This window comes from Trichosurus vulpecula, chromosome 4 (genome assembly GCF_011100635.1).
Source record: "Trichosurus vulpecula isolate mTriVul1 chromosome 4, mTriVul1.pri, whole genome shotgun sequence".
In the NCBI taxonomy this organism is placed as follows: Eukaryota; Metazoa; Chordata; class Mammalia; order Diprotodontia; family Phalangeridae; genus Trichosurus; species Trichosurus vulpecula.
In genome coordinates this window covers 387,087,590-387,103,810 of record NC_050576.1, presented here as the reverse complement: position 1 = coordinate 387,103,810, position 16,221 = coordinate 387,087,590, and the positions used below count along the sequence as shown (strand labels likewise).

Genomic DNA, 16,221 nt, shown 5'->3' with positions numbered 1-16,221 from the left:
ACATTTCATTCCTGATTTTCTCTGATGCCCCCATAGTTCAATTCCAGTTCATATTCCTACCTGGATCACCTGGAGGGCCCTGGGGACCCATCTCTCCTTGTATTCCAACAGGCCCTCTCCTTCCATGGGGACCTGCCACCCCAGGTTCTGTGGCAATCCTCAGGGGGACTCCTGGAATTCCAGGAGATCCTATAGCACCAGGAGTGCCTAGGAAAGAGGGAAAAAGGTACCAAGATATATAAGAAACATTAGCTATTGAGCTAAACCCTAGCCTATGTCCATTGATAGCTGCCAAAAGCAGATCTCAAAACTGGAACTGGAAAAACATGACCTTTTGAGAACCAGATAGATAAGAACTCTCTTTATCTGAACAAGAACTTGGCAAACAGAATATATGGACCTCTATCAAATACCATCAGGACTTCTTTTCACAGGGTGAGAGAATAGTATTTCTAGGTATCAAAGTACCAAATGTGTTATGTTTAAGAATGCACAGTTAAAAGGTAAGGGCCTCTTGAGCAATAGCTGGGCAAGGCTCACTTGTGTTGTTAATCAGATTCCCAGACGTAATAAGAGCATGCTTTTATCTACAGCAATTAATTTCAACAGTTTCCCCACGCTTCCTTTTATTTTAAATCAAATCTTCATTAAGTGCCTATGAACTACGTATGACTTGAGTGGAGTCCAAAAGTGATCTCCCCAATAGTACTAATATTTGGTTATTTCAGGATGAGGTATTATTCATTTCCTTTTATAGCTATCCCCATTGGTGGTCAGAGTAGCAAGGCCGACAACAGATTCTTGGTTTCCAGACTTCCATATTAGGAGGCCTTCTCTGATCTCCCTCTGCACCACCCACCATCTAAACCACATCATATTTGTTCTGTAAATATTTTGCATATACTTATAAGTGTACTTGTTGTCTCCCCTCAAAAGAACGTAAATTCTCTCCATTTTTTTTCTTTGTATTCCCGTGATCTAGCATGTTGTAAGCATGCAATAAAGCTTGTTGAACTGAAATGAGGAACAACTGAGAGCTCAGCACATACACAGGGATGCCTTAAATTATTTATTTTCCCCTGTAGGTCCTCAGAGAGTAAACTTACATGGAGACATAGGCCTCAGCTGCCACTTTCAGTGTCCCTAGAGAAGTTATTGGTTATAGCCCTGAAGACACACACACTTACCAGGTAATCCTCTGTCTCCTTTAGGTCCCTTGGGGCCTCTGTCACCAACATTTCCTGGTATCCCATGGTATCCCATGAGCCCTTGTTGTCCTTTAGGCCCTTCAATATAAATGGCACATTTATGTTATGTATGTTTGATCTCTCAGTTCATCAGTCTCAACTCCCATGACCTACATTTTCCCAACTCAGTGACACATAGTATGGCCATGCTTTTGATCTCACCATCAATTCTCCCTCCTTGATCCAGAATTCTGAAATTCCTCTATTTGGTCACAGCCTCTTATCCTTCCATCTCCCTCTCTGCCCCATTCCTTGTTGCTGTTTAGTCATTTCAGTCATATCTGATTCTTCATGACCCCATTTGGGGTTTTCTTGGCAAAGAGCTGGAGTGGTTTGCCATTTTCTTCTCCAGCTCATTTTATAGATAAACTGAGGTTTATAGGGTTACAGGGTTAAATGACTTGCCCAGTGTTACACAGCTAGGAAGTGTCTGAATTCAGATTTGAACTCATGAACATGAGTGCATGATTCCAAGGCCAGGGCTCTATTTACTTTGCCACCTAGCTGCCCCATTCCTAAATCTATTTTTCTGATCTCAATGTGACCTCCAGTTACCTTTTCCTTCCTTGTTTTCCCAGTCTATCACTTTTGCCCAGGCCTCAATTTCCACCCTTCAAAATCAGGACCCTATATTTAACCAATTAAGCTATACAATGTTCTCTAGTTTTTAAAATTATTTGTCCTTTTGACCGATTGCTGCCCATGCCCAACCCCAAAGTTGGATTACTCCTACCATCTGCCTTCTCTATTCCTACTAGGATCCTTTTGAAAGCTGCTGGAGGAGGTGATTGTTAACACCAATGTTACTAGCAGCTGCAGTGGAGGTGTAAGACCAACAACACCAGCACACAGGAGGGCTGCTAGCACAAGTTCTTTGATCTGCTTTTCTGAAGGAAAGCATCTTAAAGGGGTTAACAATCTCACTTTAATTAAACATACATATATCATTCACTTAGATCGGGGGAAAAAGTCAGCACCCTGAACTTCAGAGAAAACACAAACAGAAATCGCAAGCAGAAATTAAATAAACAGAGCGAATAACACAGATCAGCAGCCAGAGCAATACATGCATAGTTACCAGATAGAGAGAAAGAGAGAAGCACCAACAACTGGGTTTTTAAAGTTGAGGTGGGGGGCTTCTTAACGGCTACCCAGAGTCTTAGCTGGCCAAATCACACAAACAGCCTTCCAGTAAGTGAGCCCCAAAGCAAAATGCTAACCTCAGAGTACATATACACTTCTTTAGGGTCAGAGGGCGTCACAACCATGTGACTCAAACTCATGTGACTTAGGCTTTCTTGTGACTTAAGCAGGTTATCAAAGACTCTTGATTCCATCAAAGGCAAGACTCAATCAAAGGCACTTGATTGCCTTGGTGCTAAGAAGCACTCCAAAAGAAAAAACAGCAAAAGTCCCACTTTGCTTGCCATTACAGTGATACAACCACATCAAATGGGTCCACTACAACCTTCCTGCTGGTCAACAATCCTTCTATTTGTCCCTGAATGGCCCTCTAGCACATTCTCCTCAGTATCTATTCTAAAACTATTTTCTCCTCAAAACTTCTCCACCATTCCCTTTCAGCAGAGCACCAGTATCTTGACTAAGAAAACAGGGACAGTTTCTTGTGAGCCATCTGCTTCTTCAATTCTACTCTACAACTAAAAAACTTTCTGCACCATCCATTCTTCTTCTCCCCCCACCATTCCCTCCAGGCACTTGTCCCTTCAATCATTCTTTTTCCCACTCACCTTCAATTTCTCCTTATCTAGTGGGTCCTTCCCTGCTCCCTCCAAATATGCCTCCATTCTTTAAAAACCTTCATTTAGCCTTGCCATCTCTTCAAGCTATCTTCCTGTATCTCTCCTCCTTTTCACAGCTGACCTCTGAGAAAAGATCTCCTACGTTTGTTCTCTCCACATCCTTCAATTCCCATTCACTTTTCAAACACAGGTCATTTTCTTTTCTTTTTTTTCTGCTTTCACAAATGTACATTTCTCTTTAAAATTAATTTATTTTTAGTTTTCAACATTCACTTCCATAAGTTTTAAGTTTTTTCCCCTTCCCTCCCCAAGACAGCATGCAATCTGATATGGGCTCTACATATACATTCCTATTAAACACATTTACACACTAGTCATGTTGCATAGAAGAATTACATGGGAGAAACAGTGAGAAAGAAAAACAAAACAAAAAAGAAAATAGTCTGCTTCGCTCTGCATTCAGACTCCATAGTTCTTTCTCTGGATGTGGATGGCATTTTCCATCATGAGTCCTTTGGAAATGTTTTAGGTCCTTGGATTGTTGAAATGGGCTAAGTCTGTCAAAATCAGTCCTTGCATACTGTGGCTTGTTGCTGTGTACAATGTTCTCCTGGTTCTGCTCATTTCACTCAGCATCAGTTCATATATGTCTTTCATGTTTTTCTGAAGTCTTCCTGTTCATCATTTCTTATAGCACAATAGTATTCCAGGCAATTTCATTTTCAAAACCACCATTTGACTGAAACTGCTCTTTCCAAAGTTGCTTATTATTGACTGATATTCTCTCATTCATTCTATATTCAATTTAGCACCAGAATTGGCTTTTCGTCAGTCCTTATCTTTCTTGACGTCTCTTCAGCTTTTGATAACACTGACCACCTTGTCCCTGATCCCCCTTGCCTCTTTTGTGCTCTTGAGTCTTCTCTCTTTGCTTCTCTTTACATTTCTGGTTGCTCCTTCTTAGTCTCACTTGCCTCAACCACAGGTGTCTCCCAACATTGCCCCAGCACATGTTTTCTTCTTTCTCCTCTCTCTGTGATCTCATTAGCTCCTTTGTCAAGTTACATCTGTACATATAATTCCCAAATTTATGTATCCAGACCTAATTGCTCTCACCAGTTCTGCATCACTATTAATTTGAATGGGAAATTTCACCTGGATATACAATAGGCACCTCAAACTCATGTCCAAAATGGATTTCATCATCATTTTCTTTAAATCTGCCATTTCAAAATTCCCTATTTCTGTTGAGAATGCCAATACTCTTCCAGTCTCCCATTTTGGCAACTTCAGAAAAATCCTTGACTTCTCTCTTCTTTATCTCTCATATCCAATCAGTTATCAAACTTTGTCAATTCTATCTCCACAACATTTCATGCGCCTGTTCCCTTCTCTCCAGCCATACTGCCATCACCCTAGAACAAGACCTCATTATCTCTCCAGTGGAGTACTGTCATAGCCTTCTAGCTGGTCCCCTTACTTCTAGTGTAGCTCTCCTCTTTAATCCATTCTTAACACTGTTGCCAAAACAATCTTCTTAAAGTACAGGTCTGACTATGTTGTTTGTCAGCTCAAGGATTCTGTGGCTTTCTGTTGCCTCTAAGATAAAAAACAAGGCCCTCAACTTGTCCTTTAGAGCTCTGCACACTCTGGCTTCCGCCCACCTTTTGAGATCTATTCGATGTTACTCCCCTACATGTACCTTCCACTCCAGCCAAACTGTGCCTTAAATCTCCTGCTCCTGTGCCATTATAGACAATCTCTTCTTCCATGTCTGGATTGTATTCTCACCTCACCTCAGCCTGTGAGAGCTCTTATCTTCCTTCAAGGCTCACCTCAGGCATTCCTTCCTGTGGGGATCCTTTCCTAATTCCCTTAGCTGTCTGGGTTTTGTCCCTCTTCCATTTACCTGGCATTTGCTTATCTATGCACACAAATAAGTATACATGAACTGTTCCCCAGAGAAAAGGTAAGCTCCTTGAGGGCAAGGGCTGTTTCCTTTTTGTCACTGTATAGTGTTTGGGGAGGCAGGGTGGCCCCAGAGCCAGGAAGACCTGGGCACAAGACCTGCCTCTGACACTGACCGGCTGTGTAATCCTGGGCAAGGTCATTTAACCTCTCAATGCTCTGTAAGTTCTTCAAGTCTACAGGTTGCAGGGCAGCTAGGTGGCACAATGGATAAAGCGCTGGGCCTAGAGTCAGGAAGACTCATCTTCCTGAGTCCAGATCTGGCCTCAGACACTTAATAGCTGTGTGACCCTGGGCAAGTCACTTAGCCCCGTTTGCCTTAGTTTCCTCACCTGTAAAATGAGCTGCAGAAGGAAATGACAAACCACTCCAGTATCTTTGCCAATAAAACTCTAAAGGGCATCACATAGAGTTGGATATGAATGAAATGACTGAACAACAATAATATTTCTATCTAAGGCTTCATTTAAAAAAAAAAGTCTATAGGTCGCAGAGAAGAGGCTCACCCATATTGGGAGAGGAAGTTTCTCACCAGCAGTTCTCTATGCCAATAAAATTGCAGGTCTAGTCCCTATCTGCCATCCCCAATGTCCGGAAAAGTTCCCAGACCTTAATCAATGAATAATAATTATTTGCTGAGTTGAATTAAATGTCTTAATACTCATGATGTTAAATAATTACTCCAGTTTAATCCTCCTTTTAGATCTGCTCTCCCCTCTCTTTCCTCCCCACCCCCAGCCCCGCCATTCATGATCAAATCTTGTTTGTCACCTAGAAAAGACATTCATCAGTTTTGTGGAAAATTACCTTTTTCTCCTGGGAGTCCATACACTCCAGGTCTGCCCTGGGGTCCAGGATCTCCTGCCAATCCTTTGGGTCCCCTTTCTCCCGTAAATCCTGGACTTCCTACATCTCCTTTAATTCCAGGGGGAGATGACGGTCCAGGTGCTCCTGGGGGGCCTCGATAACCTGTAGACATCAGCAGATAAACAAGAGGGAATAGACATGAAATTCTCTGTTGATCTGGAAGACCCAAAAGTACTCACAGTTATGAGAGTACAAAAGACAACCTTGTCGATGATAAATCTTTAATACCAAGTTGACTTCCTTTTGCTATCTAACATGTTCCACATCTTGCTAAGCTGATGCGTGCTCAGGAAATGCAGACTAATTTTTAACATAAGTTTAGATAACTCATAATCAGGAAAGCAGATTTTCTGGAAGAATGTTCTACAGTCTATTCCAAAGTTCATGATATTGGGACGTATCTGCTCCTGGTGCAAAGAATCCAGAGTTGACTATAACAAAAGAGGTCAGGGGATACTGCCATCACAATAGGTGGCAGGTCAATATGCTGTAAAAACATGATTAGGGAGTGACTTTTGTCCTCTAAATGCATATTGGGTTGGTGCGAGGTCCTTCTTCAGGTCCTCAAAGGCAAGTGTGGTTAGGAAGAAAGGAAATGATATGTTTTTTGTTTTTTTGAGCCACATTTTTTTTGACAATGGTCAGAAGACAGTGTGAAAATGAAAGACGTGTGAAAGTTTTATACTTGTATCAGACAGATTAGCTAACAACTGCCTAAGGATCTCAATGCACAAATACAAAATATATAGCTTACCCTGTAGTCCAAATAGACCTGGTGCTCCTTTGTCACCTGGTAACCCAGAGATATTGGAAGGTGCAGTGAATCCTGGAAATCCTTGAATTCCTGGGCTACCAGAAGGACCTTGTCCCCCTGAGGATAAAAAAAAAATAGTATTTATTTCTAACACAATAGGAAAAAAACCCAGATTACTTGTGCTAAGTTCTGTCAGTTCTATCTCCATAACATCTCTCATATCTTCCTTCTCTCCACTAACACTGTTATTGCCTTAGTTAAGGCTGTCTTAATGAGGCTATCATGCTATGCCACCAAAAATAATCTTACTGATATATTGGCCTGACAATGTCACTCCCCTCTTCAAAAAACTTCAGTGGCTCCCTATTGCTTATAGGATAAAATACAAACTCCTCATTGAAGGCCATTTCCTCATATGGCTCTAGTTTATCCCCCCCACTTTGGGCAGCTGGGTGGTGCAGTAGATACAGCACTGGGCGTGGAATCAGGAAGATTCATCTTCCTGAGTTCAAATCCAGATCTCAGACACACTAGCTGTAGGCAAACCACTTAGCCCTGTTTGCCTCTGTTTCCTCATTTGTAAAATGAGCTGGAGAAGGAAATGGCAAATTGCTTCAGCATCTTTGCCAAGAAAACCCCAAATGGGGTCACGGTCAGATACAACTGAACAAGAAACATAATCCTTCCCACTCCCATTTACGTGCTACATTTTCCAGCCAAATAATCCCTGATTTTATTTAACATTCTCCTATTTCTTTGCATTCATATAGATGCCCCTTCGTGCCTGGAGCTCTCTTTCTCCATGTTGAAATCCTTCTTTTCCTTTAAGATGAGGCCCTGCCAACTCATTAAAAACTTCCTTGATTCCCCATTCAGTAAAAAATATGTTCTCTATCTGAAATTTTCTTTTTTAAAAAATTAAACTAAATTGATTTCTTTGTTACATTTTAAGTTCTAAGTGATCTCACTCCCTTCCTCCCCACTCTGTGCTAGAGAAGGCCACCATATGACACAGAAATATATATATGTATATGTATATATATATATATTTATGTAAAATCATTCTATGTACACTTCTATTCATCAGTTCTGTCTCGAGGTAGAGAGCATCTTCTTTCCTGGGTCCTTTGTAGTTGATTTGAGTAATGACAATACTCAGAAGAACTTCACAGTTGTTCCTTGAACAATATTGTTGTTACTGTATACAGTGCTCTCTTGGTTCTGCTCTTTTCACTCTTCGTCATTTCATCCAAGTCTTCTCATGTTTTTCTAAAATCAGCCTGCTCATCCTTCCTCACAGCACAGTAGTATTCCATCACGATCACTTACCACAACTTGTTTAGCCATTCCTCAACTGATGGGCATCACCTTCACTGAAATCTTCTTTGTCAAGAACTCTTCTTTGATCTTATTTCATTATACCTGATGTCATACTTACATAGTATCCTGTCATGTGTCATTATGATTAATAATAATTATTATAATGTTGCTCCAATTGGATTAATTAACTACCTAATTAGTTAACTATTCCTCCATTAGACTGTAAGCTCCCTTGAGGACAGTGATTCTCGTTTTTTGTTTCTGAAATTCTAGCACCTAACACAATGCCGTACATAGTGTAAGTGCTTAACAAATGTTGGTTGAATTCAATTGATAATATCATCATTTTACAATGTGCCAAGTGGTTAGAATCATCGGGGACTGGCTGATGAATGATGATATTGTAGTGGGCCAGGATGAAGCAGGGTATATACTATGGCTTCATTTCAGAACCCTCCCAACACCTTTTATCCTATAGAGAAATCAGTCCATGTCCTTATTTCTGCAAATGAAATGCACATACAATCCATGTTCTCCCCCAGACTTTCCCCCAACCTTGGATGTGATCTCATCGTTATGGGTGCTTCCTCTATTCATGAACGTAACTTCCTCCCACCCCTACTTTCTTATACTGGTTACTGCCAACTTTGTCCAATTCAAGGACCGTAATTATTCAGACCCCTGGCCTGAGGAAATCAGGCCTTGGTTTTTCACAGCTCAATAGTACCTCGAGTCTACAAAGCCCACTAAGGAAAGGAAATAAAACTCAAATTAGTTTGTTTGGGCACTTGATGACAGTTCTGGGTAAAGTTTTGGTGGAGGAGAAAGTTGAAACAAAGGAGTAAAAAAATGGTACCTTGAGATAATCAGTAAATTTGATTTATCCTTGTTCTTTACTGTCCTGGATCAAGGGGATATAGAGTTGACATGAGTTACTTGCCATTCACTGGGTAAGTGAGTGGTATATTGTAGAGATCCCCTTTAAGAAGGAAATCTATAAACTCTCTTAAGATGACTCTTCTCCCCTCAGCCGAGCTTCTCTCTCATTTATGGCAACATTCTTCCCTGCTCTTCATCCCCTTTCTTTTAGGTTCCATGATTAAGGGTAGGGGATAACCTAAAATACTGCCGCCCAACTCACCACATCAAAAATGTCACATGAGTGGTACAGTGCATAGGCCTGGAGTTAAGAAGACCTGAATTTGAATCTGGACTCAGGCCATCACTGGCTTTGTGATCCTGGGCAAGTCAACTTAATCTCCATTTGCCTTGGTTTCTTCAACTATAGATGGAGATAATAGCCCCTATTTCCCAGGGCTTTCGTGGGGATCAAATGGAATGATATTTATACGGCACTCTGCAAACCTTAAAACACTATGAAAATGCTAGCTATATGATCAGGCAGCTGGGTGGTAAGGTGGAAACAGCATGGAGTTTTAAGTCAGAAACATGTGCCTTGGATTAGGGTCAGCTAAATGGCACAGTGTGTAGAGCACCGGCCCTGGAGTCAGGAGGACCTGAGTTCAAATGCAGCCTCAGACACTTGACACATGTACTAGCTGTGTGACCTTGGGCAAGTCACTTAACCCCAATTGCCCTGCCGCCCCCCAAAAATCCTGCCTTAGACACTTGCTATGTGATACTGAGAAAGTCACTAAACTTCTCTGTGTCTTTGTTTCTTCATCTGTAAAATGGGAAGGGAATCATATTTAAAGCACTTTACAAACCTTAAAGCATTATATAAGTGCTAGCTATTATATTATTACTGTTATTATTATTGAAAAGTATCTTCCTATAGGGGCAGCTAGAGGGTGCAGTGGATAGAGTGCCAGGGCTGGAGTCAGGAAGATTCATCTTCCTGAGTTCAAATCTGGCCTCAGACACCTACTAGACCCTGGGGAAGTCACTTAACCCAGTTTGCCTCACTTTCCCCATCTGTAAAATGAGCAGGAGAAGGAAACGGCAAACCACTCCAGCATCTTTGCCAAGAAAACCCCAAATGGGGTCAGGAACAGTCAGACAAGACTGAAAAACGACCGAACGATAATCTTCCTATTGTGTGGGGATGAGGCGAGAAGACATTGGCACAGCACACTAGAATCTATAATTGAAACTGTGAATTCTGAACCTTGAAAAGCCGCTTGCTATATTTTTCCCTTTTGTCTTTATGACATGCTAACATCTATCACAGCAGAATTAACAGAGACATTCAGAATTGGAAGACTTTTGAAATGAAGTACCAGGGAAATGTTTCTGTCCATGCATATTTAGAGCAAGAAGGAGGAAATATATAATCAGAGCAAGATTACAAATATCTATACCTCTTCAATATGATTAATTATGAACAGTGGGTGGTTGGATTTATTGAACCTAAATGTATTAAATACCATTAGCTATGGCTGGATGAAAAATGACATCTAAGTCAGTCAGTCAACAAGCATTTATTAAGCCCTTATCAGGGGTCAGGCACTGTGATAAGGGATGGGGACACAAATACAAGAAAAAAGACAGACTCTGCCCTCAAGGAGGTTATAAAATAACTACAGGAGATTGCTAAGCTTCAGAAAATGGTGGCATACTATTGAGTAAGGATCTCACGACAAATCTAGACTGGTTGGTGCTTGATAAATGCTAGTTGCTTGCCTTCCTGGCTGACTTTTTTTTTTTTTAACAAAAAGCAGAATTAACTAGTTATTAGAGCTCTGTTAATGAGAGTATTTAGCAATCATGAGTCATGTGATTAGAATTAACAGGAAAACAAGGTCATTTTCTCAAGAATCCTCCTACTGGATCTCCATAACTGTGGAAATAAGAAAAGCTGGACAATGGATAGTAGACTACATTGAAAATCCCACTCAACAGTCAAAAGGGGGCCAGGCATTGATGAAATATCTGACATATTTTCAGTAGGAAGAAGCTGAATGTTGAATGGGAATGTAGCATGATGATGTGAAGTCAGAGAGAATCTGGGTTTAAATCCCACATCTGAGAATTACTACTTGTGTGACCTTGGGCACCTTCTTAGGCCTCAATTTCCTCATCTGGAAAGTGGAGGTTGGGGTTAGACTAAGTGGCCTCAGAAGTCCCTTTCATCGTTAGATCTGTGATGCTGTGAATTTAGGGCTAATCCAACAAGAAGCCAATGTGGCAAAGTCCGAAGCTTAGCTATCGACTGAAGCTTAAATTTAAGCAAAAGTACTGGACGATGTTACAATTAATGATGAAACGCCATAAATGAAGTATATCAGTATAAAAGACCCAATGGAATGAGGGGAAATCAGATTCACAACGTTCCATAAGCATTTGTTGTTGCTGTTTAACCGTTTTTCAGTTATGTCCAACTCTTTGTGACCCCATTTGAGGTTTTCTTGGCAAAGATATGGGGAATGGTTTGTCATTTCCTTCTCCAGCTGAGGTAAGCAGGGTTAAGTGACTTGCCCAGGGTTACACAGCTGGTAAACGTCTGAATAGTAAATAGGGTCACATATAGATTAATGTAAACTTTAAATATATTTAAAGAGATTATCTTTCCTGATGTTAACTGGGCCATTTGGTTCTATAATCTGAAGAATTAAGAGGAGGGGGATGGGGAGGGAGGAAATCCACCACAGAGAGCCTGATTTGCTTGATATTTTAAGAAACCAAGTCACTGGCTCCACTTATTTCCTACTTTCATGAAATAGCAGGTAACAACAAATGTGTGTGTGTGTGTGTGTGTGTGTGTGTGTGCGTGTGTATAAATACATGTATACACATACATAAATACGTAAATGCTTGATAGGTTAATGATTACAAGTATAGGGGCTATAATACCTCTTCTTATATAGACATGTATTAGACATTTGAAAATTCAGGAAGAAAATGTTTGGTGGAAGACTTTTGTTGTTGCCGTTTGGTCATTTTCAATCATGTCTGACTCTCTGTGACCTCATTTGGGGTTTCCTTGGTCAGGAAATCGCAGTGATTTACCATTTCCTTCTCCAGCTCATTTTACAGATGAGGAAACTAAGGCAAACAGGGTGAAGTGACTTGCCCAAGGTCACACAGTTAGTAAGCATCTGAGGCCAGATTTGAACTCAGGAAGGTGAGTCTTCCTAACTCTAGAATCATCACTCTATCCACTGGCAGAATACTGGGGAATATCTAAAGTCATAGAATCTTGGAGCTGAAGGAGTCATCTTAAAAATACCCAGTGATGGGAAAGCCTTAAATCCTGAAGTAGCCCATTTCATCCGGCGACTGCTCTAATTATTCAAAAGAGACAGACTCTGCCTTCTTAGAGCTTCTGAACATTGGTTCCAGTTCTACCCTCTGGATCCCTGCATAATAATTCCAATCTTTCTGTTGTATTACACCCCTTCAAATGCCTGAAGACAGTAACCTAGCCTCTTGCCCTCTCTTGTCCTTGAGTAAACATACCTAGCTCCCACAAAGGATCCAGTTAGTGGTCAAGAAGAGTTTATAGATGGGCATTGGTGCATGTGTGAACCTTTCTCACTCAATTGCCAGGATTCCTATTAAGTTTTCCTGATAAATCTTCTATCCATATACAAAACTCACCCTAAATCAGGCTTAGCTCAGAAAATGGAATAGGACCATTGTTTGGGGTGTCCTGTAACTGAGTAATTAGCACTTTCCCAGAGTTCTCCTTTGCCTTATATTCATCCAGTCCTCTGTTTACACAGAAGGGCACATGGGCTTCTTTTCTTAAATTCAAGTTATCATCAGGGACAGCACATCTTTTGGCAAATTCAGTGTCTCACCTAGGGTTCCCCTCTCTCCCTTCTGCCCTGGTGCTCCCAGGGGACCTGGAATTGTGTTAGGCTCTCCTCTTTCTCCTTTGTCACCAAAAGGACCAGGGAAGCCGGGATTCCCGTAGCCGTCTGCACCTGTTGTAGAGTTAAAACAGAAACCAGATGTTAATGCATCACAGGCATAAAATATTAATTTTCTTAAATCAAGTAAAACCAAGGCTATGCAATGCAGCTAAAAGCAGAGGAATATAATGAAGCCTAAGGTTAGTAAATTTTGAATCACTTCAGCCTCTTGGTTTTGCATTTGAAGAAATTAAAACCCAAGGGGTTGAAATGGTCCAAGATCACACAGTAACTTAGGGGCAGTCAGGCCCAGAAGGTAGGTCTCACCCTAAACCTAGAATTCATGTTCTTTCCACCATACTCGGTTGCCAGCTTTCCTGCATAAATAGAAGTAGCATGACATCGTAGAAGGAATTCAGGAAATGGAGTCAGAAGAAACTTGGGACTGAATCCCACCAGCTTTCACTTGGTATTTAAGTGATCACAGTTAGGTCACTAGCTTCTTTGAGACTCAATTTCCTTATCTCTAAAGTGGGAACAGTAATACTTGTGTTTATTTCAAAGGATTGGGGTGAAGATCGGATGCAGTTTTACATATGTAAAGCACTTTGCTGCATCAATGACAGTTATTATTAAAAATAAAGAGAAAGTAAAACATTATTCAAAACCTTATCAGTACAGATAATTAATAAATTATTTATTTATATAATTTAGATAGAAATTATGTATAAATTTAAATATGTAAATAAATTCGTATAAATTATATACTTGTAAAGTTCATATATAAATTATGTATTCATATAATTTATAAATAAGTTATCTATGATTTAAATATAGAAATAAATTTATATAAATTATATATTTGTATGACAAATATTCTATATTAGTTATTTACATTTATTATATTATTGTTAATAACAGATAAATACAGAAAAATAGAATATTATTTGAAACGTTATCGGTACAAACTTGAGTCATCCTATGCTTGTCTAATATCAGTTGTTCCTGCCTTTGTCACCTGTAGCTGAAATGCTATTTAGAAATAAGCTCTTGTACTCAGTGCCACATATTTCTGTTTCAGTAACATTAGCCAACAAACAAAAAGGTAAAAGATGGCAATCATAAAACAAATTAAATTTCCAAAAGAGGAAGGTTTTTTCCAAGAGTCTTCTCAGTCTGTATCAGGCAGAAATTTTAGCAAGAATAATTTCTCAGGGAGAGTGATGGTGGATGGCAGCATTCCACGGTATAAGAAATGACTCCCTTTCTAGGAATAAATCCAACACAAGGGAAGGCATTGTGGTGTCCCAGAAGGAACTAACATGATGCAAATTTTATTCTATTATATCTGCCTTTGGAAACAATGGGGCCTTGCATCATTTTCAGTAATAAATATGCACTGATACTATTTAAAATGTAGCAAAAAAGTGCTATGAAAAGCAGTTGTGTCCTTTGAGTTCTGGCTCTTAAAGACCCTTTAATGTCACAATTGTTGTTTCAGAATGCCAAAACATGTTTGGGGATAGATTAGACACCAACTGTTTACTACATGCTACTTTAAAAAAAAAGTAATCAACTTTGGAAGAAGCCAATTTTTTTTGTACAACCGCACTGTACAAAAACATAAAAACGAACATAGATACTATTTTTTTTTAAAAAAATTATTTTTTCTTTTTTTCCAAAGACTCTTCATGAAAGGAACACAGAGAAGGCCTGGTCTTTGCTACCCAAGTCACTGAATGTCTTTAGAACCCTGAGGCTGATAGCCTTATTTAAAATAATCTCCATATAGAAGGGCTAGTTGTAAGATTTCTAGAGGCCCTGGTTTCTGCAAGCTAAGGAAAGGCATCACAGCTTGCGCCCACAAACATTAACCCACTCAGCAATCACAACAACCGGCTCTACATATTTCAACCCAGCCAAACACCTATATCTGAAAACAAATTATAATCCCAAACAGAGTTATTGTAAAATTTTCAACAGAATTCACAGACTAAGTCTACTGCTGTGTATATGTACAATGAGATGGCCAAATGCAGCAGGAGAGTACCTGGAGATCCGGGTAAGCCTTTAGTGCCTGGCAAGCCATCCAGTCCACTGAGTCCTTTGATGCCAGGGAAACCTGTTGGAATTCACTCAAATTATCCCATTTCCAGAAATAGAAATTACATTTCCAATAAGTTGAAATCACTTAGGAGTATTTGATCTGAAATAGCTCACATAAAACAACACACATTCATACAATGTATTAACCTTTCTTGAAAATTCGCAGCAGCCATGCCATTTATCTTGGTGTACAAAATTACTGTTTTTCCTAAACCTCTATCATAACTCCTTTATTAAAAAAATGAAAATGTACTTGACTCACTAAAGTTATGCTATGAAAAAACAAATAGTCTAATAGGATGTCCTATCCTTTTGGATTTCTTGGACTCGATATTTCCAAACTAGGGAAATGGAAAAATACAATTCTTTCAGTGATTGTGGTGGTCGAGAATGTGAACAAGAGACTGTATCATATCTATGGGCCTAGACTACGGTATCATGAATGATGTGCCAAGATAGAGAGTGGCTTGGCCTTCCAGAAGAAGTAGCTGATGGGAAACACTTGTCTTGGTATCTGTAGTACCCAGTGCAGTGTCTTATCTATAGTAGATGCTTAATGTTTATTAAATTCATTTCACTATGAAGCTTTTAGTTTCTGACTTGTCATGTGCCCTTTCCACAGAAAGGAAATCAGTAGGGATGAACAAGCAGGGATATTTAGCTCATATCAGCTATTCTTCTGATCTTCAACAATTGGTTATTTCAGCAACTAATATTTCTTTTTGTTTTTATTTGGGAAGAAAATTCTGCATTGCAAATTACTGTTGGAGTCATTTTTATTGGCCCTGAAAACTGGAAAAAGCTCACATGATGTCTGCTGTTTGTTTTTTTGTGTTTTTTAGGTCTACATTTCGCTCATCAGAAGTCCAATAGAGTACCTCCTAACAAGAGGCTAGAATGAACCTACCTGTCTATTTTGTAGAGGTGGGTGACTATGGATATAGAAGATTGCATTATACTGCCTTATTCAGCTGATATGTTGGTTAGCTACAATGAACCCCTTTCCCCTACCCGTGATGTCCCCCCATGACCCCCTACCCTTTCCTCTCCTCCTTTTTTTATTATTTGTTGCAAGGGATGGCTTGCTGGGAGGTGGGGGAAGGGGATGGAGGGAGTGGATATATTCAGAAAGGAAGGTGATATAAAAGCAAAAGATACCACTTAAGCTTTTTTTAAATTAAGAAGGGGGTGGAATGGGAACCCCCGCCCCCCCCAGCTAATAGTAATAATTGGTTCCCCTTGTTCATCTTGTGGACATTCTCCTCTGACAATGGTTTTAAATAATGTGAGGGGTGTGTGCGTACGTGCGTGCGTGCGTGCGTGCGTGTGTGTGTGTGTGTCTGTGTCTGTGTGTCTGTGTGTCTGTGTGTCTGTGTGTG

General features: G+C 40.0%; 1 protein-coding gene across 2 annotated transcripts in view; it reads right to left on the bottom strand.

Annotated features, from left to right (window-relative positions):
• The window catches only part of COL4A2 (collagen type IV alpha 2 chain), a 291,784-nt gene that overhangs the window by 13,984 nt on the left and 261,579 nt on the right, over nt 1-16,221 (bottom strand). For both annotated transcript variants that reach the window (XM_036755105.1, XM_036755106.1), the window contains exons 39-44: nt 14,787-14,858; nt 12,683-12,808; nt 6,600-6,716; nt 5,786-5,947; nt 1,188-1,286; nt 61-207 (exon numbers count right to left, since the gene is read on the bottom strand). In XM_036755105.1, coding sequence (XP_036611000.1) covers nt 61-207; nt 1,188-1,286; nt 5,786-5,947; nt 6,600-6,716; nt 12,683-12,808; nt 14,787-14,858 — 723 coding nt within the window. The remainder of the gene's footprint in view (nt 1-60; nt 208-1,187; nt 1,287-5,785; nt 5,948-6,599; nt 6,717-12,682; nt 12,809-14,786; nt 14,859-16,221) is intronic.